Source organism: Artemia sp. Qi Xiang Cuo, chromosome 6, assembly GCF_049724085.1.
Source record: "Artemia sp. Qi Xiang Cuo chromosome 6, ASM4972408v1, whole genome shotgun sequence".
NCBI lineage: Eukaryota > Metazoa > Arthropoda > Branchiopoda > Anostraca > Artemiidae > Artemia > Artemia sp. Qi Xiang Cuo.
Window position 1 is genome coordinate 57,367,253 of NC_142799.1, and position 25,595 is coordinate 57,392,847.

The 25,595-nt window shown below is 37.2% G+C and overlaps 1 protein-coding gene across 2 annotated transcripts in view; it reads left to right on the forward strand.

Annotated features, from left to right (window-relative positions):
* LOC148951428 (sodium-coupled monocarboxylate transporter 2-like) overlaps positions 1–25,595 on the forward strand; it is a 181,157-nt gene that overhangs the window by 28,577 nt on the left and 126,985 nt on the right. For both annotated transcript variants that reach the window (XM_089090883.1, XM_089090884.1), the window contains exons 2-6: positions 6,819–7,027; positions 12,147–12,288; positions 16,594–16,797; positions 20,236–20,390; positions 22,392–22,532. In XM_089090883.1, the coding sequence (XP_088947009.1) occupies positions 6,819–7,027; positions 12,147–12,288; positions 16,594–16,797; positions 20,236–20,390; positions 22,392–22,532 (851 nt within the window). The remainder of the gene's footprint in view (positions 1–6,818; positions 7,028–12,146; positions 12,289–16,593; positions 16,798–20,235; positions 20,391–22,391; positions 22,533–25,595) is intronic.

The following is a 25,595-nucleotide window of genomic DNA, read 5'->3' on the forward strand; positions in this document are numbered from 1 at the left end:
GTTGTGTGTAAGTTTTTGTGTCGTCTAATGTGAATTTCAACCATTCAGGCTGGTGGACTAATACCCAAATTCTGAGCTAGTGAATTTCCAACATTCGGACTGGTGGACTAAGACCCTAATTCGGAGATAGTAAATTTCCACCATTAAGGCTGGTGGACTGAGACCCCAATATTGGGCTAGTGGATTTCCACCATTCAGGCTGGTGGACTAAGACCCCAATTCTGAGCTAGTGAATTTCCGCCGTTCAGGCTGGTGGACTGGGACCCTAATAGTGAGCTGGTGGACTAAGACCCTAATTTTCCAACTCTTGCATTTCATGACAGAAATTCAAAATGAACAAGCCTGAAATAGCAAACTAGTCATCCCAAACTATTGGTTTCAGACAACAAACACCAATGATGGACTAAGAATCCTAGCTCTGAAAAGTTCAAATAGCAAACTACACATCCCAAATCGTAATTTTCTGACAACACACACCTATGAAAGGCAATGAAACCTATCTAATAAAAGCTGGAAATGGCAAATTAACCATCTAAAATCACAAGTTTCAGACAGTACTCACCTATGAATGGCTAAGAAACCCAGCTCAGAAAAGTCAAAAATAGCAACCCACACATCCCAAATCATAGGTTTCAGACACCACACACCTACGAATGGCTATGAAATCCTGCTCAGAAAAGTCAAAAAATATCAACCCACACACCCCCAAATCATAGGTTTCAGACATCACACACCTACGAAAGACTAAGAAATCTGGTTATGAAAAGTCAGAAATAGCAAATTACATATCCCAAATCATAGGTTTCAGACAACACTCACCTATGAACGGCTAAGAAACCTAGCTCAGAAAAGTCAAAAATAGCAAACTAGTCATCCCAAACTATATGTTTCAGACAACAAACACCTATGAAAGGCTAAGAAATCCAGCTCAGAAAAGTCAAAAGTAGCAATCCACCCACCTCAAATCATAGGTTTCAGACACTACACACCTATGAAAGACTAAGAAATCCAACTCAGAAAAGCCTGAAATAGCAACCCGCACATCCCAAATCATAGGTTTCAGACACCACACACCTACGAAAGACTAAGAAATCCGGTTATGAAAAGTCGAAAATAGCAAACTACACATCCCAAACTATTGGTTTCAGACAACATTCACCTACGAAATACTAGAAAACCTTAGCTCAGAAAAGCCTGAAATAGCAAACTACACATCCCAAATCAGAATGTTCTGACAACACATACCTATGAAAGGCTAAGAAACCTAGCTCAGAAAAGTCGAAAATAGCCAACTACTCATCCCAAACTCGAAGTTTCAGACATTACACACCTATGAAAGACTAAGAAATCCAACTCAGAAAAGCCCGAAATAGTAATTTACATATCCCAAATCATAAGTTTCAGACAGCATTTACCTACGAAATACTATTAAACCTTAGCTCAGAAAAGTCTGAAATAGCCAACTACTCATCCCAAACTCGAAGTTTCAGACAACAAACACCTATGAGTGACTAAGAATCCTAGCTCTGAAAAGTCCAAAAAGCAAACTATACCTCCCAAATCATAATTTTCTGAAAGGACACACATATGATAGGCTAAGAAATCTAGCTCAGAAAAGTCAAAAATAGCAAATTAACCATCCCAAATCATAGGTTTCAGTCAACACACACCTACGAATGGCTAAGAAATCCAGCTCAGAAAGGTAAAAAAAATAGCAACCCACACACTCCAAATCATTGGTTTCAGACACCACACACCTACGAAAGACTAAGAAATCCGGTTATGAAAAGTCAGATATAGCAAATTACATATCCCAAATCATATGTTTCAGACAACACTCACCTATGAACGGCTAAGAAACCTAGCTCAGAAAAGTCAAAAATTGCAAACTAGTCATCCCAAACTATAGGTTTCAGACAACAAACACCAATGAAAGGCTAAGAAATCCAACTCAGAAAGGTCAAAAATAGCAACCTACCTAACCCAAATCATAGGTTTCAGACACCACACACCTACGAAAGACTAAGAAATCCGGTTATGAAAAGTCGGAAATAGCAAATTACATATCCCAATTCATAGGTTTCAGACAACACTCACCTATGAACGGCTAAGAAACCTAGCTCAGAAAAGTCAAAAATAGCAAACTAGACATCCCAAACTATAGGTTTCAGACAACAAACACCTATGAAAGGCTAAGAAATCCAGCTCAGAAAAGTCAAAAGTAGCAATCCACCCATCCCAAATCATAGGTTTCATAGAACACACGCCTATGAAAGACTAAGAAATCCAGCTCAGAAAAGTCAAAAATAGCAAACTACATATCCCAAATCATCGGTTTCAGTCAACACACACCAACGAAAGACTAAGAAACCTAGCTTAGAAAAGTCAAAAATAGCAAACTATTCATCCCAGACTATTGGTTTCAGACATCATTCACCTACGAAATACTAGAAAACCTTAGCTCAGAAAAACCTGAAATAGCAAACTATACATCCCAAATCATAATTTTCTGACAACTCATACCTATGAAAGGCTAATAAATCCAGCTCAGAAAATTCGAAAATAGCAAACTACACAACCCAAATCATAGGTTTCAGACACCACTCACCTATGAAAGACTAAGAAATCCAACTCAGAAAAGTCAAAAATAACAAACTACATATCCCAAATCATAAGTTTCACTCAAAAAACATCAACGAAAGACTAAGAAACCTATCTCATAAATGACTTAAATAGCAAACTACTCATCCCAAACTATTGATTTCAGACAACATTCACCTAGGAAATACTAGGAAACCTTAGCTCAGAAAAGCCTGAAGTAGCAAACTACACATCCCAAATCATAGGTTTCAGACAATACACATCAACGAAAGACGGGTGCTCGGGGAGAGCCTTTGCGGGTCTGTGGGTCCCTTGAGGGTCGGTGGTCCTTTGGGAGCTGGGGGGGCCCTTGGGGGACGGGGGGTGGGGGTTTGGGGTCCGGCGTTGGCTTTGGGGGGGGGGGGTGGGGGGGGGGGGCGCGGGGGGGGCCGGTGGATGCGTGGGGGCCATTTGGGGCCGGGGGGAGGCCCTTTGGGGCCCAGGGAGGGCCTTGGGGGGTCTGGGGGGCACTTGAGGACCGATTGGTCCTTTGGGAGCCCGGTGGACCTTTGGGGGCCGGGGGTGGGCCTTGGGGGCGCCGGGGGGCCCGTTGGGGGCCTGGGGGACATTGGGGGACCGGGGGAGGGCCTTTGGGACCCTGTTGGTCCTTTGGGGACTCGAGGGGCCTTGGGGGGGCCCGGGAATGGCCGTTGAGGGTCTGGGGTGGGCCTTTGGGGGCACCGGTGGCCCTTTGGGAGCTTGGGGGACCTTTGAGTGTCCGGTGGGCAGTTGGGGGCCTGGGGGACATTTGGGGACCGGTGGAGGGGCCTTTGGGAGCTTGGGGGGCCTTTGAGGACCGGGGGCTTCCTTCGGGGTTGGGGTAGGAGGATTGGAACCCTTTGGGGTTGGGTTAGAGGACCTCACAACACTGTTCAAATGAAACTTGTGTATTATAACGACCACACTCAAAACCTCCTCCAAAATCTCTTCAAAATCTTCTTTTAAAATGTCTCTATCTGTTTCGCCGAAATAGTTCCATAACCTGTCTAAAACGGTTTCGCCCAAATAATCCCTAAACGTAAATTCAGCGTGTTCCTTTGTTATTGGCATCTCTGTGGTAACGCATTTCAAATTAATATGAAACCTTCTCGCGCGCTAAAACAATTCATCGCTAAGATGTTTCTTGCCTAATTGTTTCCATGGCCTTTGGTTATTAATATCCTTTGGAGTTCGACCAAAAGAGTTGTTCCCGAGGCAAAGAAATTAATTACTTGGATCTATTCCTGGAGAAATGCTTCTAGGCGGAAATTTTTAAAGTCTGACAGATGATGTCATTGATTGATTGATCTGTCAAGAAAGGGAAAATTAATTTGTTGTTTCTAAGGGGAATTATTGATTCACGATAGGTGAATTGAGGTCGACAGCACAGGTGTTCCAAATTCCCAATCGATTACGCAATCAAGTTCTCGGAAACTGTCAGCATTAAAAAAAAGTTATAGGTGGCAGCAGGGGTGAGTCGTGGGGGCTTTAGGGTCACTTCTACTAAGACCCATATATGCCCCCAGGCCGTAACTTATAACGCCTGCCCCCAGGCCCTGGTGGGTTGTGTCAACACCGGAATTTTGTTGTGTAATCTTTGAACTATTTTTAACAAAATAGACATCATGAAATTTTTACTAATTTTATTTTTGAAAATAGGATTTAGGGGGGGGGGAGTTGGTTACCTTCAAGCATATTATTAAACATAAAAAGTTAACTGTAGCTTTAAATGTCAAGTCAAATGAGTCCTCTATTAAGTTTATATGACAATGTTGTCTATACAAAACCTTATATGCCCCCAGGGCATAACTTACAACCCTTGCCCTGAGGGCTGTGGGGGAGTTGTCATCATCAAAGACCTAATTTCCAGAACTTAAAACTACGTTTAATAAAATGACTGTCTCAAAATTTTTATTGGATGTGTTTGGGGAAAATGTGGGAAAGAGGGGGTTTAGATGTGTTTGGGGAAGAGGGGGGTAGTTGCCCTCAAATCACTTTCGACTATTAAAAAGGGGCTAGCCCTTTGAATTTCCAATCGAATGAGCCTTTTTTGAAGTTTGTATGACCCTGCCTTGTATAAAAACCTTATAGGCCCCTAGGGTATTGCTATAAACCCTTGCCTTGAGGGTTGAGTGGGAGTGTCCTCGCCAAAGAAATATTTTTTATCAAAAAAACAACTACGCTGAAACAAATGGCTATGTCATAATTTTGATCGGATGTGTTTGGGGAAGTGATGGGCGTGGGGGGGGGGCTAGTTGCCCTCCAATCACTTTCGACAATTAAAAATGGCACTAGCCCTTTGAATTTCCAATCGAATGAGTCTTCTTTGAAGTTTCTACGACAACGCCTTCTATAAAAACCTTATATGCCCCCAAGACATAACTTAAACCATTTCCACAAGGTCTTTGGGGGAGTCTCCTCCTCAAAAACACATTTTCTATTTGAAAATCAACTAAGCTAAACCAAATAGTTGTCCCACATTTTTGACTGTATGTGTTATGGGAAATTATGGGCGGGGGGGGGGCAAGTTGCCCTCCAATCACTTTCGACAATTAAAAAGGGAACTAGCCCTTTGAATTTCCAATCGAATGAGTCTTTTTTGAAGTTTTCTACGACAACGCCTTCTATAAAAACCTTATATGACCCCAGGGTATAACTTAAAACCCTTGCCTTGAGGGTTGTGGGGGAGTGTCCTCGTCAAAAACATATTTTCTATCTGGAAATCACCTACGCTGAACAAAATGGCTATCTTAAAATTTTGATTGGATGTGTTTGGAGAAATGATGGGCGGGGGGGGGGGGGGGCAATGGGCCCACCTAACACATTCGAATATTAAAAAGTGTAAAAGCCCTTTGAATTACCAAAATAATTAATATGCTTTTTATTTTATACGACAACCCTTTCAATAAAAACCTTATATGCCCCCAGGGCATAACTTAAAACCCTTGCCCTAAGGGTTGTGGGGGAGTTTCCTCCTCAAAAACATATTTTATATCTGGAAATCAACTACGCTGAACAAAATGGCTATCTCAAAATTTTGATTGGATGTGTTTGGGGGAATGATGGGCGGGGAGGGGGCTAGTTGCCCTCCAATCAATTTCGACAATTAAAAAGGGCACTAGCCCTTTGAATTTCCAATCGAATGAGCCTTTTTTGAAGTTTCTAAAACAACGCCTTCTATGAAAACCTTATATGCCCACAGGGCATAACTTAAAACCCTTGCCCTGAGGTTTGTTGGGGATTGTCCTCCTCAAAAACATATTTTCTATCTGGAAATCAACTACACTGAACAAAATGGCTATCTCAAAATTTTGATTGAATGTATTTGAGGGAATGATGGGCGTGGGGGAGGGGGGGCTAGTTTTCCTTCAATCACTTTCGACTATTAAAAAGGGCACTATCCCTTTGAATTTCCAATCGAATGAGCCTTTATTGAACTTTTTACGACAACGCCTTCTATAAAAACCTTATATGCCCCCAGGGCATAACTTAAAACCCTTGCCCTGAGGGTTGTGGGGGAGTGCCCTCCTCAAAAACATATTTTCTATCTGGAAATAAATCAACTACACTGAACAAAATGGCTATCTCAAAATTTTGATTGGATGTGTTTGATGAAATGAGGTGCAGGGGGTGGGGGAGAGTTGCCCTCAAATCACTTTCCACTATTGAAAAGGGCACTAGCCCTTTGAATTTCCAATCGAATGAGCCTGTTTTGAAGTTTCTACGACAACGCCTTCTATAAAAACTTTATATGCCCCCAGGGCATAACTTAAAACTCTTGCCTTCAGGGTTGTGAGGGAGTGTCTTCCTAAAAAATATATTTTCTATTTGGAAATCAATTATGCTGAACAAAATGGCTGTCTCGAAATTTTGATTGGAGCTGTTTGGGGGAATGATGGGCGTGGGGGGGGGCTAGTTGCCCTTTAATCACTTTTGACTATTAAAAAGGGCACTAGAACTCTCAATTTCCAATCGAATGAGTCCCCTTTGAAGTTTCTAAGACGAACCCTTCCGTACGAAATGCCTCTGGGGAAAAAAAATAATAATAATAAAACATTGGAGCCCTATGGCCTTTACTATAGGCAACGCTACAGCGTTGCCTCTGATAAGTCGTCCTAAACTTATGACTATTTGCAGTTGTGATAAAGTTGCGTTTTGAGTAAAATATTCAAAAAATACTAAATATATTATATTTTCAGATGTCTATTAATGACGGGGAAGATTTAGTACAACGGTTTGGATGGCAGGATTACCTGGTATTTGGATTAATGTTGGGTGTATCGGCAGTAATCGGAATCTATTATGCAATACCACGGAAGAAGAATACACAGACAAGCTCAACAGATGAATTCCTTATGGGCGGAAGAAACATGGGGACTTTCCCTGTTGCTATGTCTTTAATTGCCAGGCAAGTATTGATTGGATTTACTTTTATAAATAGCGTGATTCAAACAGTAATATACACTACAGACAAATAGTCAGCATGCTTATTAATTTCATGAGACTAAAACATTTTCACTCTTTTTAGTGGCTAAGAATTTTTCATAGAGAACAATCAGATTCTCAAAGGTGTGTTTATCGGATTTTGTTTCTGATATACGCTTCAAAATTATGTGGCTGGCTTAGGAATGTCACAGACTTAAACCAGTGAATTTAATGCACGCTTTTCCAACGGAGTTACAGCAGGGGGACAATTTTCTTTGTCTGTTTGCTAATATTTCAAGCTAATGATCGCTTATCATTAGGGTTGCCACCACGGTCAGTTCCTAAAGTGGTACTATTGCCTAAATTTGCGTGCTACACAGCAATTTTCGGTACAACAGTCAAAAAATTGACTGCAATAGTGCTAAAATAGCACTTTCTTGCTACAGGTGGCAACCCTGCTCATCATGTAAACTTGAATGTATTTACTGATGTTAGCTCACAAGTCTTTTGGTTTCCCAAGCCACTATGATTTCCCAGTTAAAGTTATAAGTCGATTGATTGTCGTTTCACCTTATGACCCAAAATTTTTTTTAGGCCTCTTCTTGTCCCATATTTACCTATAAAATCAGAGACGGCCAATCACATTTCGGTGTGCTTTGACTATGTTCGGTCATGGATTTATTCACTTTATTTGATGGCAAGGTTTCAGGAAAGCTTTTCTAGATTCATAGTCACATTACGTTGATTTTTAAAAGAAAGTGCTCTTACTTTTTTTATTTCCCCAAATATGAGGAATATTTCAAGTTCATGCTTTTAGTGAATATTTTAAATTAGTATTTAAAATAGTCAATAATGCACCTGTAGTAGCCTAATAGATTGATCTCTACTTGGCAATATGGAGCCTTGGGTACAATCCCAGCTGCCGCTGGACTGACGAAGAGAGAGAAATGGTTAAATAAATTCCAATGAAACATAGTCGGATGTTCTATGTACTGCAAATGGCCCAGAAGGAAATATTTATTTATTATTGCATAATTTAAGTTTCAGCTAATACTCTAAGTTAAAATTTTAAATTAAAAGTCGTCTTTAAGAAATCAAATCGATTTTCTTAACACAAAGCAGATAATTCTTACTTAGGATCTTTGTTGTTGATTTCTTATTATTTTTTTGAAGGAAAAAATAATTGAGTTTATGTCTGGTATGTCAGTTTATGTCAGGTCCGGTATCGAAAAAACGTGTTCATGTTCGGTTTTACTTGCAATAAGGTGATTGTTTCTGGAAGCATCTTTCTTTCTTTACCTTTACGGCTATCATTAGGCTAATTCAAAACCCTATTTAATATGTCCAGGTACACTTTCTTCTACAAAGCTCTAGCTTTCTCTATTGTACTTAAAATAAAACAATAGCAGAAAAACCCAGTTAAATCAAAAGTAGAGGCCTTTACTATCCTTAATTTTCAATCACAAATTTTGAAATGTTATTTGTATAGGCAAAATCAATAAATTGTGGTTTTACTAATCCATTCTTTATTTTTCATAATTCGTGGTATTGTCATTTACGAATCAATTTCTTCAGCATGAAGACTGTGAGCATATATCATCCTACTATATACAAGTAAACATTTCAGCACAAATATTGACAGCAGATTTAGGGTAATAAAATCTTTATCTTTCAAGCAATGAAAATTAGGAAATAGAACTTGCGTCAGGCCGTTGATTCGTAGAAACCTATTTTCAGAAAGAAAAAGATCATAGAACAAAATATAAAATATTTCTTAATGTATATTACGTTAATATAAAACAAGATTTTTTTCCAAATAAAACAAAGAAGGACATTAAATCTGAAAACCATATGAAAGTATTCTGTATTTGAGGGGGTTGCCCCCACCTCAAACGGCCGTTCCTTAGGCTAATTAGTCAGAGTGGTGAATTTGGTCCACAACTCCACAAGTATCACGGTTTTGAAGATGATACACTCAGGCAGTGTTGCCACTTGCTTGGTTTAAACTTGCGCTGCCTAAAAGTGAAAATACGCCGAAAGCCCCATCTTTCTAGTGAAAATACGCCGAACGAACACTATCTCTCCTCAAAAAATATGCAGATTTGAGAAATCCAATATGAAACCTCCTCAAAAAAGCGCCAAAATGGTGCAAATGTGTCCTATCTGGCCACTCTGCACATAGGTACCGCTATTTTAGACCAGTGCGCTTATGCACTGTCAGTGCGCATGTGCGCCTATGACGGGTATTAAAAATTGTACCAAGAGTGTCAAATTCGAACCAGAAAGATAGTGAAATGATCTTTGATTGGATGAAAGTGATCGCTTGACATCACTTCCAACTAATCAGGTGCCTTTCCCTCTTACTTAAAGTTTTCGAAAGGGAAATTGGTATTTTATGCCTTTAGTCGCAGCGTCATTCGCTGCGAATGAAAATTATTCAATCAGGAATTATTAGTGGGCAATCAGAAATTTACCATGCTTCTGGCTCAAATTTGGCGCTTCTGATGCAGTAACCGCTATGCACACGCATGTGCATTGACAGTGTGCAAGCGCACTGGTCCAAAAGTGATACCTGAGCAGGGCTGCCAATCCTAGTGATTTATTTTTAGTCATTTTTATATTGCCTAAAAAAAAAAATCGCTAAATCAGCTCACAAATCACTAGATTATTGAAGGAAATCACTAAATCAACAAAAAAATTCACTAGAACCTAGGGATTTTTTTTAACCTGGTGGTAACCCTGTACTTGAGTGTCTTGCAAAGGAGACTTGTGGATCACTTTCGTCACCCTGATAGCACTATATTGAAAGCATTACTGAGTGCAATAATTTGATAGTGTGATCTTGAGGACAATCGGAAAAATTCAATCCAAGCTGGGATTTTAACCTGTGTTAAATAAAATATTTGCTTTTAGTAGGTAATTCCTGTGAAATTAGTGCTTCTAAAATGTCACAACATGGATATATTTCACTAAGAGAAAAAGATTGAGGTTTTCCTGGATCATTGAGAATCCAATATTTTTCTGCCTAGAATGTTTGAATTAGACATATTTCTTGCCTTAGATGAATAACTTCTAAAAACTTCTAATCCTTTACTCATCTATTTGAAATATATTCAAATGTCTCTGATTAAAAAAAATGCGCGTGTCACATAGGTAAATCGTCCAGATGTATCACGTAAGTAATCAAAACATAAATTATTCGAAAAAAAGAGATTCCTAAACAGCCTACAAAGGTTTTTTGACTTGTTTCCTAAAAAGTTGTCATCCATTCACCTTTTTTTCTGCTGCTTCGTGCATATAAACTCTACCTCAGGAGCTGTATAATTCCGCACAAACTTGAAAAGGAACAAGCGAAATTTTCTCAGTGAAACATTGTTGTGGATGTCGCTCAACGGCTATGGTCCATGGGTCAAAGTTACTACAAGACTTCACAGGGTCTTGGAACCGGAGGTCTAGGGTTCTAGTTAACTTTTTACACAAAACCCAAAATTACTTCTTATACTTTTCCTGAACATGACTTGCTCTACTTCCAAGAGTATCCTAGATGTGGCAGCTTTGATCCCACATACAGAAATATATTCATTTTATCCAAGGCAGGAGCGACTAACTGTAAATTGGAGTGTACTAACATAAGACAGGGGCTTCTAACATTAGCTGTATACCAAAACCTCTAACTCAAAACTATCATACATAACTTTATGTTTAGTATATCAAAATAAAGTAACGTTATTCAGCTGGGTATTGCAACTTGAATAAATTTTATATCCTTTTCAAGTATTTTAAAAAGAAAACTATTCCCACAAAAATCTTACAACCTTATTTACGCTCTCTGTAGAATTAAGGAAGTAAAAATAATGGCAGTTTCGTTATGGGTTATTCAAGGGCATTCCTGTAATTATTGATAATTGGAAAATAGAAAAATCGGATATGTTTAATGAAACCAAAGAGACCAAAATCTTGTTGGGGCGCCAAACCTGTTAATTGCAATTTAAAATAGCTTAAATCATAAATCTTTGTCAAACCTAAAAGATTAACTCTAAAGAAAAGATAAGCCTTGTAAATTGTCCTTGTATTGACAAATTTCAGTTTTATTTGGTTTTGCTGTTTTGCCTAGTCTTCGATGTCTGTGCTGCTATCTTTATAATTTCCTGCCCGCAGACCTCTCCCCTGAACCAATGGAAAATTATATAGAAGATGTGTATTTCTTTGAATTATATTACAGCTACGCAAAAACTTCCATAGATGTTCATGCTCAAAACAGCTAAACTGACCCCTATTGAAACGTAGTCCAGCATCGATTTTATTATAATGTCTTCTCGAGTGACAATAAAAAAATTCATGTCCTTTATATGCATAAAAAAAGGTCGTGCGAATAAATTTTTAAACAAAAGAAAGATCCAAGCTATGATCTGAAAAATCCAAGCTATTAAAAAAAGATACTTGAAAAACGTACAGTAAAGCGTTGAATTTGGGGAGGAGGTAGGGCTAAGGGAGGGAGATTTTTAGAGATAAGTTTCAAGTTGAGAAAAGACAAAGACATGGGAGAATGTAATGGTTAATTAGCACATGCCCCTTCCAATCCCTAGGAAAATTCAGAAGGCCAGTGGTGCAGTCAGAAGCCTTGATGGGGTTCTGATCCTCCCCCAACATATGCGGAATTGTGTGCAATTGTGTATGTTTGCACTATATTACGACTATGCAAAGGATTCCATATATGAGCCACGTCCACAAGAACTGAGTTGACATACGATGAGCTGAACTGAAGCCAGTGGCAGATCCAGGGGGGTGAGGGGGGTGCGCACCCCCTAACGTCGTCTAAAGTAGTGGAATTGACTGAATTAACGCAAGTTTGCGTTAATTAAACTTGCTCCTAACGCAAGTTTATCGGATCGACCTATTTTGCGCCCCCCCCCCTAGAAAAAGTTCTGGATCCGCCCCTGACTGAAGCCCACGTTCACGTCCAAAGAACTAGACCACGTTCGCAAGAAGTGATGAGCCACAACCTGAACGATTTTAGCCACATCCGATTTTAGCATAATGTAGTCCCGTATTTCGTAAATAATGAACAAAAACCTTACTTTTGAAAATTATTTTATTTACAGCTTCATGTCAGCAATCACTTTATTAGGAACACCGGCAGAGATATATCTCTATGGAACAATGTATTGGATTATAGGCCTTTCATACCTCTTGGTTATGCCAGCTGCTGCATACCTCTATCTCCCAATATTTTACAAACTCCAGGTAATTTTTTTTTTTTAATGGGTCAATCCAATTTTTTTCATGGGCACTATTATGGAGTGGTAGGAAAAGAGGGTCAGAGACACCACATAAAATGCTGCTCGTTGTAGCCAAGTGTCCTTAAAAAGGCACAAAGCGTTATGTCCAACATAATACTTTCGTTTTACATTTTTGTGTATATAGATTCCAAGTAATGAGACATAATGACTCAAGTGTGAAAATGGGAGGTGATATGGATCTAAGTATACCCCGAGATCTTAAGATTTATGTGATTTTTTTGCCTTTGCCATGTGTTTTCAAACGATTCAGCTGTATATTTTTTCATTAAATTTACCCGTCCTCTGATATCTCCTGCATATGTGGGTAGAAGCGGGGAGAGGGTTCGATAGTGATCAACGCTATATAAAAGTATCAGTTCTTCTCTTTTAAATATTTTTTTCTCGTTGCTAAAAGCACAACCTCTGCGGTTTTCTTTTAGGGTGAGTGTGAGAGGTGGGGGGGGGGTCTCCTTCTGTTGTCTTTAACAATCAACCTTAACAAATACGGGCTGACGTTCAACTCTCTAGATGGCTCGTTTGGTAAGGTCAGAACCTCGACCTAGGTTCCCTAACGGTTAGTGAGAGTGATAGGCTAGCTGTATTTTAAAAATATAAGAAAAACATGACAAAACAAATATAGTTCAATATTGCATTTCAAATCTGTATCTGTTGATATATGAGAATATCTTTTTAATCTTGCACGAACAAGTTGAAGTTTGCATGTCTGCTTAAATTGTAGGTCTATTTTAATTCCTTTGGAAATTCAGGCATCTTGCTTCCTGCATCAACCTTGATATATCTGTATAAACTAGAATGATGAGAAAATACTTTGCTACACACCTTGCTTTGTTAGGTTCTACCGCAGAGTGAACAGCATTTTAATTTTTTTTTTCGCCTCTTCACTTGATCATGGTGCAAGACAGTAAAAAAAAAAAAAACTGGCACCATGCTTTTCATGGAGTCAGGTGACTAGGTTCGACGATAGGGAAAAATTGGGTGTCTTCTGACTCAACAAAGAGTGAGAAGGTTTAAAATTTAGCATTTAGAGTGCTAGGTGCGCAAATAGGATATAATGTTTTCCTTTTCATCATAATAGTCCGTTGATTTGTGAATTAAAATTAAGTTGGTGGACTGTGATGAAAACGTTGAGAGCCATGGCTAATTGGAGAAAAAGTCTAGACAAATAGTCTTGAGTGAGAAGCAATAAGCCCTTTTGAGGATTGTTTTAGAATGATGTTACTTATCACATTTATCACATTAATTTATATTTAATTTTTTCCCATAGTTTAATCTCTTTTCCGCCTATAGGTCATTTTCTTTTAAAACAATAAAAATCTGTAGGAAACTGTAGGAAATATTCCTTCATCCTTCTGTCCTAATTCGTTCAAGGCCAAAAGGTCTACTTTACTGGCATTATTCTACAAAAACTTCATGCCCAGTAGCTAGCACTGCATACTTGAGGAATTCATTGTGTTGTCTAAACCTTAGGTCAATAATAGCTTACTTTTTTCGTAATGCAGCGGGAATTTAGGGCCTTTTCATATGCTAGTGGTGGGTATACGATGTGTTTTTCTTGCAAATATTTGATTAAAAACAACATCTTTCTCCTTATCCTCTACATCGTTAACTCTTGTTTTCTTTGGCAATGGTTCTTCTACTTGATTGAAAATATCGTCATTTGAGTCATTTTGAAAATCTCTAATAAAACGATCTACATTCTCTGCGGCTGTAGCTTCATTTGACTCAGCATAATAAGCTCTATAGATCTCTTCTAAAGCTATATGACCACATATTTCGTCATCCAAATAATTTTGAAAGTCTCTGATAAGGGTGTCATCACCAGTCATACTCTCAGCCTTGTTGGACTACAATTTCTTTAAAACTAAAAGTAATTTTCTTATTGTGGGCCTTTATAACTGGGCCTTTATTTTATGCTCCTGGGACCATAAAATCAGCATTGAATTAGGGGGAAATACTTACCAGGTGTTTTGAGAGAAAAAAAAATTAAAATCCCAAAAGTAAGCCGTCAAAACTAAATGTGATTGATGTACGCACCTGTGTGGAGCCAGAGGTGGCAGGCGTTTAGTGCACATCTCCCAGTTACTTGAGTCAGGATATCGGACATCTCACAGTTGCAAGAGTCAGGATATCGGAGGAATAAACAGAACAGCTTTGAAATGTGGAGGCTTATGCTATTCGATCGGAACTTCTAGGGTTATATAGCGTGTCCCAAGAAACATTGAGATATATAGCATTTGACCGTAGCTGTATATAACATTTGATAGGAAGCATTGATGTATGTAGCAGCTGGCCTAAGAAATTGAAGGGATAACAGATCTGTTAGGAAATATCAGATGTTAAAGTACACCTCTGTGGACACAGGTGTTTCATTTGCACAAGCCAGGAAGGTAGATTAGAAATAATTTGCTATTATAGCACCTTAACATGTAGCCGTTCTCAGAAAAGTTATTTTTATATAGCTTTCATTGCTATTGGATCCCTCCCCCCATCTAGTTTCGTGCCTGGAAATATGTCCTTTCATACCCTATGGAAAAACTGAAGCGGAAAAATTGACATCCCTGGAGAAAAGATAGTTTTATGCATTAACAAAATACGTTTTTAACATTAAATTAGTCTTTTTTTAAAGAAAAAAAATTAGTAAAAACAAATCCAAGTTTTGGAAAAGAAGAACTTGAAAATCTGTAACAAATATTGAACTTAGGGAGGGGGTGAACTGGGAGGAGATGTCTTTAAGCTAAAATTCGTCTTTAAAGATATAACAAACGCCCAAGAGAATTTATTGAGTAGACAGTTTAAATTAGTAAATTGTAAATTAGAAAGAAAATTTTTATTGATATATGTCATGATTTTTTATCTTCAGCAAGGTTATTTTAACAGAAAATTCAGTAATTGTTTGTGGGCAGAACAATGGTTCCGACTAATTTTTGTATTCAAAATTTTGTAAGTTTTCTCTCTCTTGCAGCAGGACAAAGAGTTTGTCGCTTCACCTGACATCTGAAGTTGAGACGTACCATGGAAATTTTATAACTTATACTGCATTTTCAAATATTATGTATATCTTGAATATTTGCATAATAGTGAATTAAGTATCTATTGCGAAAATAGATTGCCAACCCATAGGAAAACATGCTTATCTATTTTTTGAAAAACATAATATGACATCGTAAAGATATATGACAAATGAACGTTAAAAAATATAAGTTATAAAGTAAGATACACAAAAAAATGTTATTGCAAGTCGATTCACCATAATAATTTGAACCAGAAAGTGCATAACAACTCATTGTTATCGATTTTGGTAACATGGTAATTTACAAAGTCACGGCCACGTCTTTTTTTATTCTTGCATTTGTCATGAACTTGAGCTTTCGCAGATTTCTTCAAAAAATTACTCCCACATGCTTTGAAATTAAAACCAGAATGTTCATTAGGAAGTTTTGAATGAAATCTTTCATAAACTAGCATGTTTTCCTTCAGGAAAATCCTTTGCGTCTGATTCAACCCTAAGATATAGGACCTGTCAATTGTATATAAAAGGTTTAAGCAAAACTTTGAACATACATCGAAGTGAATTAAGTATAATTAGTTTCAGTTTAAGTAAATTAAAGTAATTCACTATAATTAATGTAAATCAAAGTATTAAATTGGGGAAAATAAATGCACACAACAAAAGAAAGAGTTTAAATGAATCGCCGAATAAATATCGAGGTAAATCAGTGATCTTTAATCACTGCGCTACAACACACTTATGAACCCTAAGATTTTCTATGTAAAAGGTAAAGTTTTGAGCTTGGCCCGAAATTGAAACCGAGGATTCAGAAGTTGATACAATAATTTCTTTTTTTATGTATTTCCTGGGCGGTATTACAACAGGGAGACCACATCGTGAAACATTTTGGAGGTCAAGGTATACAACATAACCAGAATACATATTATGTGCAAGGCAACACTATTCTAGGCCACGGCAGAGCCAGAGGGGCTGCTGTGACACTTTCTCCCATCAAAATTCATCAACAAACATCCTGAGCTATCTCCCCTCTATTACCATTTATTCTTTTGGTCCGTATATCCACCAATGTTTCTAAGTCTTTCAAAGATTCACTGGGAGTTGAAAGATATGCATGATTCCTTATTCTCCTCAAATATTGTTATTATTCCATAGATTTGAGTAAATTAATTATGTACCAGTTTTTTTGAAATTATAGCTGATATTTATTTTATGAGATCTTTAGTTTGATAAACCTTCTAGCTCACGTCTGCTTATGAATATCTTGAGAAACGGTTCAACCGTGTGGTCCGTGTTCTTGGGTCAGCCACATTTAGCATACAGATGTCTTTGTATATGGCAGTGGTGGTGTATGCACCAGCTCTCGCTCTTAGTCAAGTCACAGGAATCAGTGTTATAGTTTCAGTTTCGTCCATTTTTGCAGTATGCATCTTCTACACTGCTCTGGTAAGTTGATATCCAATTTGGACTGTAAATGTGGCTCAGGCTTTATCTAAGTTGCCTAGGCCTATTCTGTTCTACATAACGATTACAAAGTTCTATCTTCACACATGCAACCTTTTTAATTATAAACTTGATGAGGTATCAAAATTTAGTAAATTAGACTCAATTTAAGCTTGATTTGACTAATTTTTCCGGTTTTGCTGGATATCACTTGAGTGTCAGTGGCACCACTAGTTTTTAGCTTCCATTAGGAGTGTCTTGGACGCTAGACCGTCAAGGATTGATATCTGTTCCGTTTCCTATGGCTTCAATTTAGTTCAGCGATAGTTTAAGCTTCGTCTATTTTTGCAGTATATATCTTCTAAATGGCTCTGGTAAGTTTCTATCCAATTTGAACCTTTAATATGTTCCTTTGCCAGCTTTGGTTTGACACTATTTTGACTAAGATTTTTGTTAAATTGAATAGTTTTTCTAAATAAAAATTACAAAGTTCAGTTTACATCTTTTTTTGACAATTTGCTTCGGAAGAGTTTGCAAGAACGTTGATAAATTAAGTAGAAAAAACCAATGGTGTCGATTTGTAAGGTGAATAGCCTGGGGTTTGAAAAATAATTTCCCCCTACATTTTCATGGACTGACACCATGTAGAAAAGGTACTTGGTATTAGCTTGAAAGTTACTAAACATGTTTAAACCGTTAATTAGAAATAGCACGCAAAGGATATCAATAGAGAACCAAGTAAAACCCGCTTGGCACACCAGTTCTTTATGATTGATATTCTAGAGGTACTCCCAATATAAGGGCCACATATAATTTTTAGGGCCAAATTTATCGACTGTAAAGATTGAAGCCACTCTATATGTATTCAATTTACCAATGGTAAAAGTAGGTAAAGGTAAGGCTTATTTGTTTGGAGCATTTTTTAGCAATTGAGGTGTATTACTAGGGTCGTCTGAAAGTGTTGAAAAGAAAAAAAGGATTATTTGAACATAATACTTAGAAGAAACTTGGATCATAAGAGACACGAGCATGTTTTATTATGTTTATGTGTAAATCAAATATCATTGTAGTGGATTTCGTCAGCATGGGAATTTGTTCCTTGTCATTGTTATTGCTTTAACTCCCAATTCAGGGGTGTAATTTGCTATGTAATTGGCAGAGGAGTGAGTGGAAGAAGCCTCTCGTACCAGACCTTAGTTTATCACCTCTAGAACCCAGTTTGCCCCTCCTCCCAGCTGAGATTTAGCTTCTTGAAAAATTTTGTCGAAACTAAGATAATTCTGCATAATTCAAGCGTCCATTGAAATGGGTCAGTTTTCTTTAGTATATCTTTACCTTTATGGTACTATATAGCTCAATTTTAAGTTTTGCTTTCATATTCACTTGATTTGGAAAAATTGGCTCAGAATTTCCCCTTGTGTGAAGTACCCCCTCAACTTGTTCTTTTTTTTGTTTCAATCCAATCACGAATAGAGTAGATTTTCAAAATTGCCCTTTACTAGTTACTACGATTTCAAGTCAGAACCTGGCACCATAACCAGTGTCACCAAAGGTGTTGCTTATTGCTGTTAATGATTGACGGTACGTTTTTGTTACTAAGTGCTGGTGAAGTTACATCCTGTTGAAGCATTTTACATGCTCATTATTTAACCGTAAGCTATAGATAACTTTCCCTGCCAATAGATTTACTGTGCCAATCGCGTCAAATAAGATTAATTATTGCTGAAAATCGTTACTATGAGGCTCTATGCAGGGTCGTATACAGGATTTTTTTTTCAGGGGGGGGGGGTTAAAAAAACTTCAAAAACACATCAAAAATTTATTTATATTCATTTTTGTTACGTTCTTACGAGTCGAAAAACATTTCAGGGGGGGGAGTTCAAACCCCTCTAAGCCCCCTCGATACAGCCTTGGCTCTATGTTGCATTCATAGAAAAATGCTTCAAGGGAAATCGGCATCAGGGGACATTTTATTGAAAATGTTTCAAAATTTTGAAATAAATTTTCTCAAGTGATTTCTTTGGAGTTACCTTAGAACCGGTTGATCAATTACAACAAGGATGAAAACCTTTGAATAGAGCGGACTCTTTTCAACAACAAAATAAAGTCTTTCGTCCATACACAATTACCATAACCCCAAGTCATTTGACATCTGGATGCTTCCAAATACTTTCAATAATTGTACTTTTCTGCTGCCTGGTATTGTTAGAAAAACCTTATTAGAGAAAAAAAGATTGGGATCTCCAGGCTGTGTTTTGTTCGACTTTTTCCCAAGCAGCGAGGAGATCTTTGAACCCAAATACCTCCACTCTAATCCTGAGATCTTTAAGATGCTGGCTATAATTTTTCATATTTGCATTATAAATCACCTATTTTTCATACCTTTTCAAAGTTGTGGAAAAAATCTCCTCCACAAAAAATCGCATGTACATACCTGTGGGTATGTACCTGTGGGTGGAATCGGTGGGACCGATTGATGGGAACTAATTGAACGTTTAGGGCATAAGCCGTAAACTACAACAAATTATTGGATTCGGCTACTATGATTAAAAGCCTTTCACAAAAAAAGATGGTGACAGAAATGGCAAATAAGAAATGGTGACGCTTGCATTAGCTGGCATTTTTCTTTTCTTAAACCTGAGTAAGCCAAACTTTATATTTTGGGTAGTTTAGCCAAGCACTGTTGGAAAGTTTGTTATATCACTGACTTTTCTTCTTTGGTCGTGTTTTCATTGTAAACGGTGGTTTGTAACTCTATTATAAAATCAATTCGCAAACCAGAAAACCCAAAAATACTTGAGTTGATCATATAATATATTGCTTCACAACCAATCACAAAGCATTTTTTTCCCCAGCAAACCGAAGTTAGTGACAAACAGACACCTGACAATAAATTGTAAACCTGGAATAAATCGCAAATGTAGCCCACGAATATAGCAAAACCGATTTCATGCACGGTTGATGTTACAAATAACAGTTCATTCAACTCATGGTTCTTCGTGGTAACAATGATAGAAAAAGAAATTATATTTGTACAACAAATAATTTAAGAAATCTCAAAATTTTCAGAAATTAGAAAATCATTACCCAAAATTTCAGAATGAAATCCCAAGTTCTTAGGATAGTATCCCAAAGAATTGTAACTTTTATTTAACAATTGATCTAATAAATTTAGGTTTACTTTTGTGCGCATCTTAAGTGTTTAGGTGTTTTAGGTGTACTTATTTTAGGCGTTTTAGTGTTTTAGGTGTACGCATTGGTGTTTTAGGTCGTTACGTATTAGTGTTTTAGGTGTAAGCTCTGTGTTTTAAGTGTTTTAGATTTTCTTGATGTAAGTTTACGTATTTTGGGTCCAAGTTTAAGTTTTTAGGTGTACGCATCGTTCTACTTGCAGTAAAGTTTGTGATTTGTTTTCGTTTTTCATATTCCTTTTTTATAAAGGGGGGTTTAAAAGCTGTAATGTGGACAGACGCATTCCAAGTCATTATCATGTATGGTTCCATGATAGCAGTTTGTATAATAGGAGATGCAGATGTTGGTGGGCCCTCTGAAGTGGTCAAGAGGAACAATGACACACAGCGGATCGAATTTTTTGAGTGAGTAACACTCTTCTGTCAGTTTTTTTTTAGCTTACCTAATATTTTTATTGTGAAGTAATTTATCGAGTAATTGAATCAACCATCATTTTTGTGCTACCATGGTCAAAATTGGCGAGGTTTGCAAGGGTTGACACTCATGCATGTTGAACTTAGGTGGGGCAAAGGTCAACTATAAAGCACTTTCCAACTTTAAGCACTTTTGAAAGTTACCCCAACCATTGATAAGGGTAAATCAGGGTCGGATATAATAGAGATTTTCACCTGGGATTAGAGAAATTAAAAAATTAGTCTAAACAAAACAAACAGCAATTTAAGTTATAAAACTAATTACGAGGGCACATTAACGACTTAAAAAAAGTTACGAATGGGAAATCGGTTCCGTTCTGTGTAAGAAAAAGCTTGGTTCTTCGTTTGTCTCCACTTATGAAATATTGTTAGCTGGTTTATTTTATCAACCAGTTAAGTTAACCCTTCTGGTAGCACAAGTTTTAATGCTAATGCGTGATATTGAATTGTGATGTAAAACAACGACTATTTTTTCAAACAAAATCGTTCCTTAAAAAATCATATTTTATCACTGAAATTTACATATATTAGGCCTTTGACATATCTTTTTTCTTGTGCATGAGTAACACCCCCTCCCCCCGCCTCATACCCTTCACGGCTAGTAAATGGTAAATATATGCTAGTTAATTCTTCAATAGCTTATGAACAATTAAAGTATTAGGGCAATTCCTGTATATCATATGGGATAAGGGAAGCTCAAGTTAGAGCTTCATTTGAATGAATTGAAATTTGAATATCGGATTTGATAATATGCTTGATAATTTTTTACAAGGGAAACGTTACAGACCACGGCCGACTGACAATATGCAGTAGCAAAGGCTTTCAATGCAGCCTTCGGTAATTTTATAAGTATTAGAACATAGATGAGCTGTTTTCGTGCTTTATTTAGACAGATTAGATTTACGAAGCAGCAGTAAAAACAACAAAGATTTAAACGAAAAAGGACTAATATATCATTAAATTCCTCTCTCTAGACTATACGGCCGGAAAATCGGAACTATTTGATTCCGACACCCTGATTTTCTTAAAATCCTTGATTTTACCTTGACTACTGACACCTTCCTAAACATCAATAGAATCCACCCTTCATAAAATAGGGAAAGGGACTCTGTTTTGACTTCCCACCTTTCAAACTAAGCGGCTCAAACAATTATTATACTGAAGAAAAAATAGTCTACAGACTTTGCAGATTAACGTAATATTGTCTCTCTAGATTATTGTTTGTTCTGTGGGTTAAGGAGTCTGCACGGTTGTGTTGGACTTAAGTGGCATTGTGCTTTGATGAGCTGTTAGTAGTAGTAGTAGTGATGGTAGTAGTAGTATTAGTACAGCTTAAACATTCAAAACTGGCAAAATATATGTAACCCATTATATTGTAGGACAAATATCGGGATTGTAAAGGGAGGGCTGGAGCCAGAAGGGACATCTTGCAAACATGGATTTTCTAGCTTGGAATACAGCATATTAAATGCTTGCATTTTGAGGGGTTATGAGCCCCTATGTATTCATGCTTGATGGACCAGAATGCTTAATGGCACCATTTGCCCTAACCTGGTTCTACCCAGTATGGAAGCTATCTTAAAATTAAAGGGTAAAAGAACACTCGGATGAAATTTCACTACTAACCAGTCCTTTGAGAACCCAGCCGATTTAAACATTTGAAGATTGCTGATGTGACAAAAAAATAAATAAAATCATAATCTGGCCACGTTAAGCAGCAAAACTACTATCAGGATAGTTAAAATCCATTTTGATTGTTGCTTAAACTTAATTAATTAATCCTGATGATAAACAAAACACCGATTTCTAAAAACGAAGCCACAAAATTTTTAATCCAGATTCCAGTTAGGAGATGGGTTAGATACTTTGTTAGCAAGAAATTTCACTGTAAATGATCGTACAAATAGGTGATCATATTTTGTCTCTATCTAGGTTTAGTCCAAATCCTGCCATCCGCCATTCATTTTGGTCTCTAGTCATTGGAGGATATTTTCAGTGGGTGACAATTTATGGAGTCAACCAGTCACAGGTTCAAAGATATCTTAGCGTTCCCAGTATTAAACAAGCGCAAAGGTTTGTCCAAAAAATTAACCTACTTAGTTGTTAAAGTTAAGTCTAAATTCTAAAGCAGACATAATCTGCCATCTAGCTGTCAATTTTACTCCTAAATTGAAAAGGTAGCAAATTACCTGCAATACCGAGGAAACGAAAAATAAGCGCGGTTGATGATGTTGCTTTTCTAGCTTTCATATTTTCTAAATTAGTTCTAAAATAAGTTCAGTTTTAGGAAGCTCTATTTTCTAATAGTATGGATTATATTAGTTCCGCTGCTTAACTTATAGTAAGGTCATTGTAATTAGCAAAATCTATTTATGCGATAACCCAGTTATTCTGGTTGTCGGTTAACTTTAAACTTTGCTACTAATTTCCCCCAAAACTCTCAAATTCGTAACCACCCCTACGACCCATCATCACGATTTTATATAAAATTTACCCGGCGTCAAGGGCAGACATTAGGACCTGGCATACTTAGCAAAAAATTTGGAGGTCCATTCTTATAACTGTGTGTTCATGACACGATAAACATAATCTTTATGTCTCTTAACGACTCATCTTGGATACGGAACTGATTAATTATTATTTATTGCAGAAGAATTTTTTCTCGTTTTGTATATATAGTATCCTTTCAATGCTTAGTGGTATTAAATAAAAAAAACAAGTTTTTTAAACTGAAAGTAAGGAGCGACATTAAAACTTAAAACGAACAGAAATTATTCCGTATATGAAAGGGGCTGTCCCCTCCTCAACGCCTCGCTCTTTACGCTAAAGTTTGACTCTGTCTCACAACTTTATTTTTTAAAACAATAAAAACTTTGACTTTCTCACAACTCTATTTTTTAAAACAATAAAAAACTTTAGCGTAAAGAGCGAGGCGTTGAGGAGGGGACAGCCCCTTTCATATACGGAATAATTTCTGTTCGTTTTAAGTTTTAATGTCGCTCCTTACTTTCAGTTTAAAAAACTTGTTTTTTTTATTTAATTTCTGATCGTTTTTTAGTTAATGCAGCTTTTATTTGCATAAAAATTTTACTTTTCTTTTGCTAAATGGATGTCTTTACAAATTAACTTACGTAACTAACTTCTATATTCGTATATTTTTCTTCTGGCAAAAAATACAAAGTTGCAGATTTTTGCAGATATGAGCTTGAAACCTATGTAATAGGGTTTTCTGATACGCTGAATCTGACGGTGTGATTTTCATTAAAATTCTTTCACTTGTAGGGGATGTTTCCCCCCTCTTTAAAAAATCGATAAAAAAATTTTCTCAGGCTCGTAGCCTTTGATGAGTAATGCTAAACTTAATAAAATTTATATATTTAGGATCAGCATTATAAACACATTCTTTTGATACATTTATTGACATCAAAATTTCGTTTTTAAAAGTTTCGATTACTATTGAGCCGTATCGCTTGTTTTTTTATTGTTTTTTTTTTATTACCTATATGTTTTTATTTATATGAAGGGGTTCTCCCCTTAGTCAATACCACGCTATTTACTTTAAAATTTTAAAAAATATTTGATACAAAAACCCCTGAATCACAATGGCCTTTTATTTATAATATATCGATATTTTTAAAGCACTAAAAAAAAAACTGTAGCATAAAGAGCAAGGTATTGACCTGGGGGAGAACCCCCTCACATACGTTATAATTTCTGTTCGTTTTAAGTTCTAATATTCCTTCTTACATTTCCCCTCCTCTAGCCCCCCCCCCTCCAGAAAAAAATCCTTCCTGAAAATGGTTGTATACTTCCCAATAACCAATAAATAATGCTGGCAAGTCCGGCGCCCCCTTCATGGCAATTTCCCTTCCCCCATGACCGCGTCCTTCATGGAACGATCCGTCCAGATAGGGCCCGGCCCGCTCCGGCCCCCACCTACCAGGAAAAATCACCGCGGAAAAAGACTGTATACTTCCCAATAGTTCCCAAATTTACATTGAGTAAAGTTCATAACTTTCAGCCCTCCCCCTGGGGACTTTGGGGGATCAAGTCATCCTAAAAGACATTTTTATCATATTTTCGACCATGCTTAAGAAAGTGGCTATCTTAAAATTTTGATCTGGTGACTTTGGGATAAAAATGGGCGTGGGAGGGGGCCTAGTTGCCTTCCACTTTTTTTGGTCACTTAAAAAGGGCACTATAGCTTTTAATTTCCGTTCCAATGAGCCCTCCCACGATATTCTAGGACCACTGGATCACCCCTGGGAAAAAAACAAACAAAAAAAAACAAATAAACACGCATCCGTGATCTTTCTTCTCGCAAAAAATGGAAAATTCCACATTTTTGTTGATAGGAGCATGAAACCTCAAGTGTAGGGTTCTCTGATACGCTGAATATGATGGTCTGATTTTCATAAGGGTTCAATAATTTTTAGGGGGTCTTTCCCCCTTTTTTCGAAAATCAGCCAAATTTTCTCTGGCGCATAACTGTTGATGGGTAGGACTAAACTTGATGAAACTTATATATTTGAAATCAGCATTCAAATCTGATTCTTTTGATATATCTATTGGTATCAAAAACCCGTTTTCTAGAGTTTCGGTTACCATTGAGCCGGGTCGCTCCTTACTTACAGTTCGTTACCACGAACTGTTTGAAAAAGTAAATGACATTTTCTCCGTTTGCAGACTCTCTTTTAAGTGTTACTGGAACAGCCTTTATTTTTCTGTATTGTCTGAACTGGAATTAAATATGGACTTTCAGCTGTCATTGATTTCAATTCGTATCAATCGGGATTAAGCAGTTCTTTGTTTTTCTCGGTGCCTACACTTTATACAGTTTAAATAATTTACTGCTCTCCGTCTCTGTCTCTCTCTCTCTCTCTCTCTCTCTCTCTCTCTCTCTCTCTCTCTCTCTCTCTCTCTCTCTCTCTCTCTCTCTCTCTCTCTCTCTCTCTCTCTCTCTTTTCTAAGAGTGACATTATTTACAGTTTATTTTGCGTTGCGTTATTGTTTTGCGTCATTTGTCGTTGCCTATTGCATTTGAGGAGTTGCAATTTTTTCGATTGCTCTTTGATACCATCACGGTGTTGTAAGTTTGCTATACAAGATAAATGGATAATCTAAGCGTCAGGACAC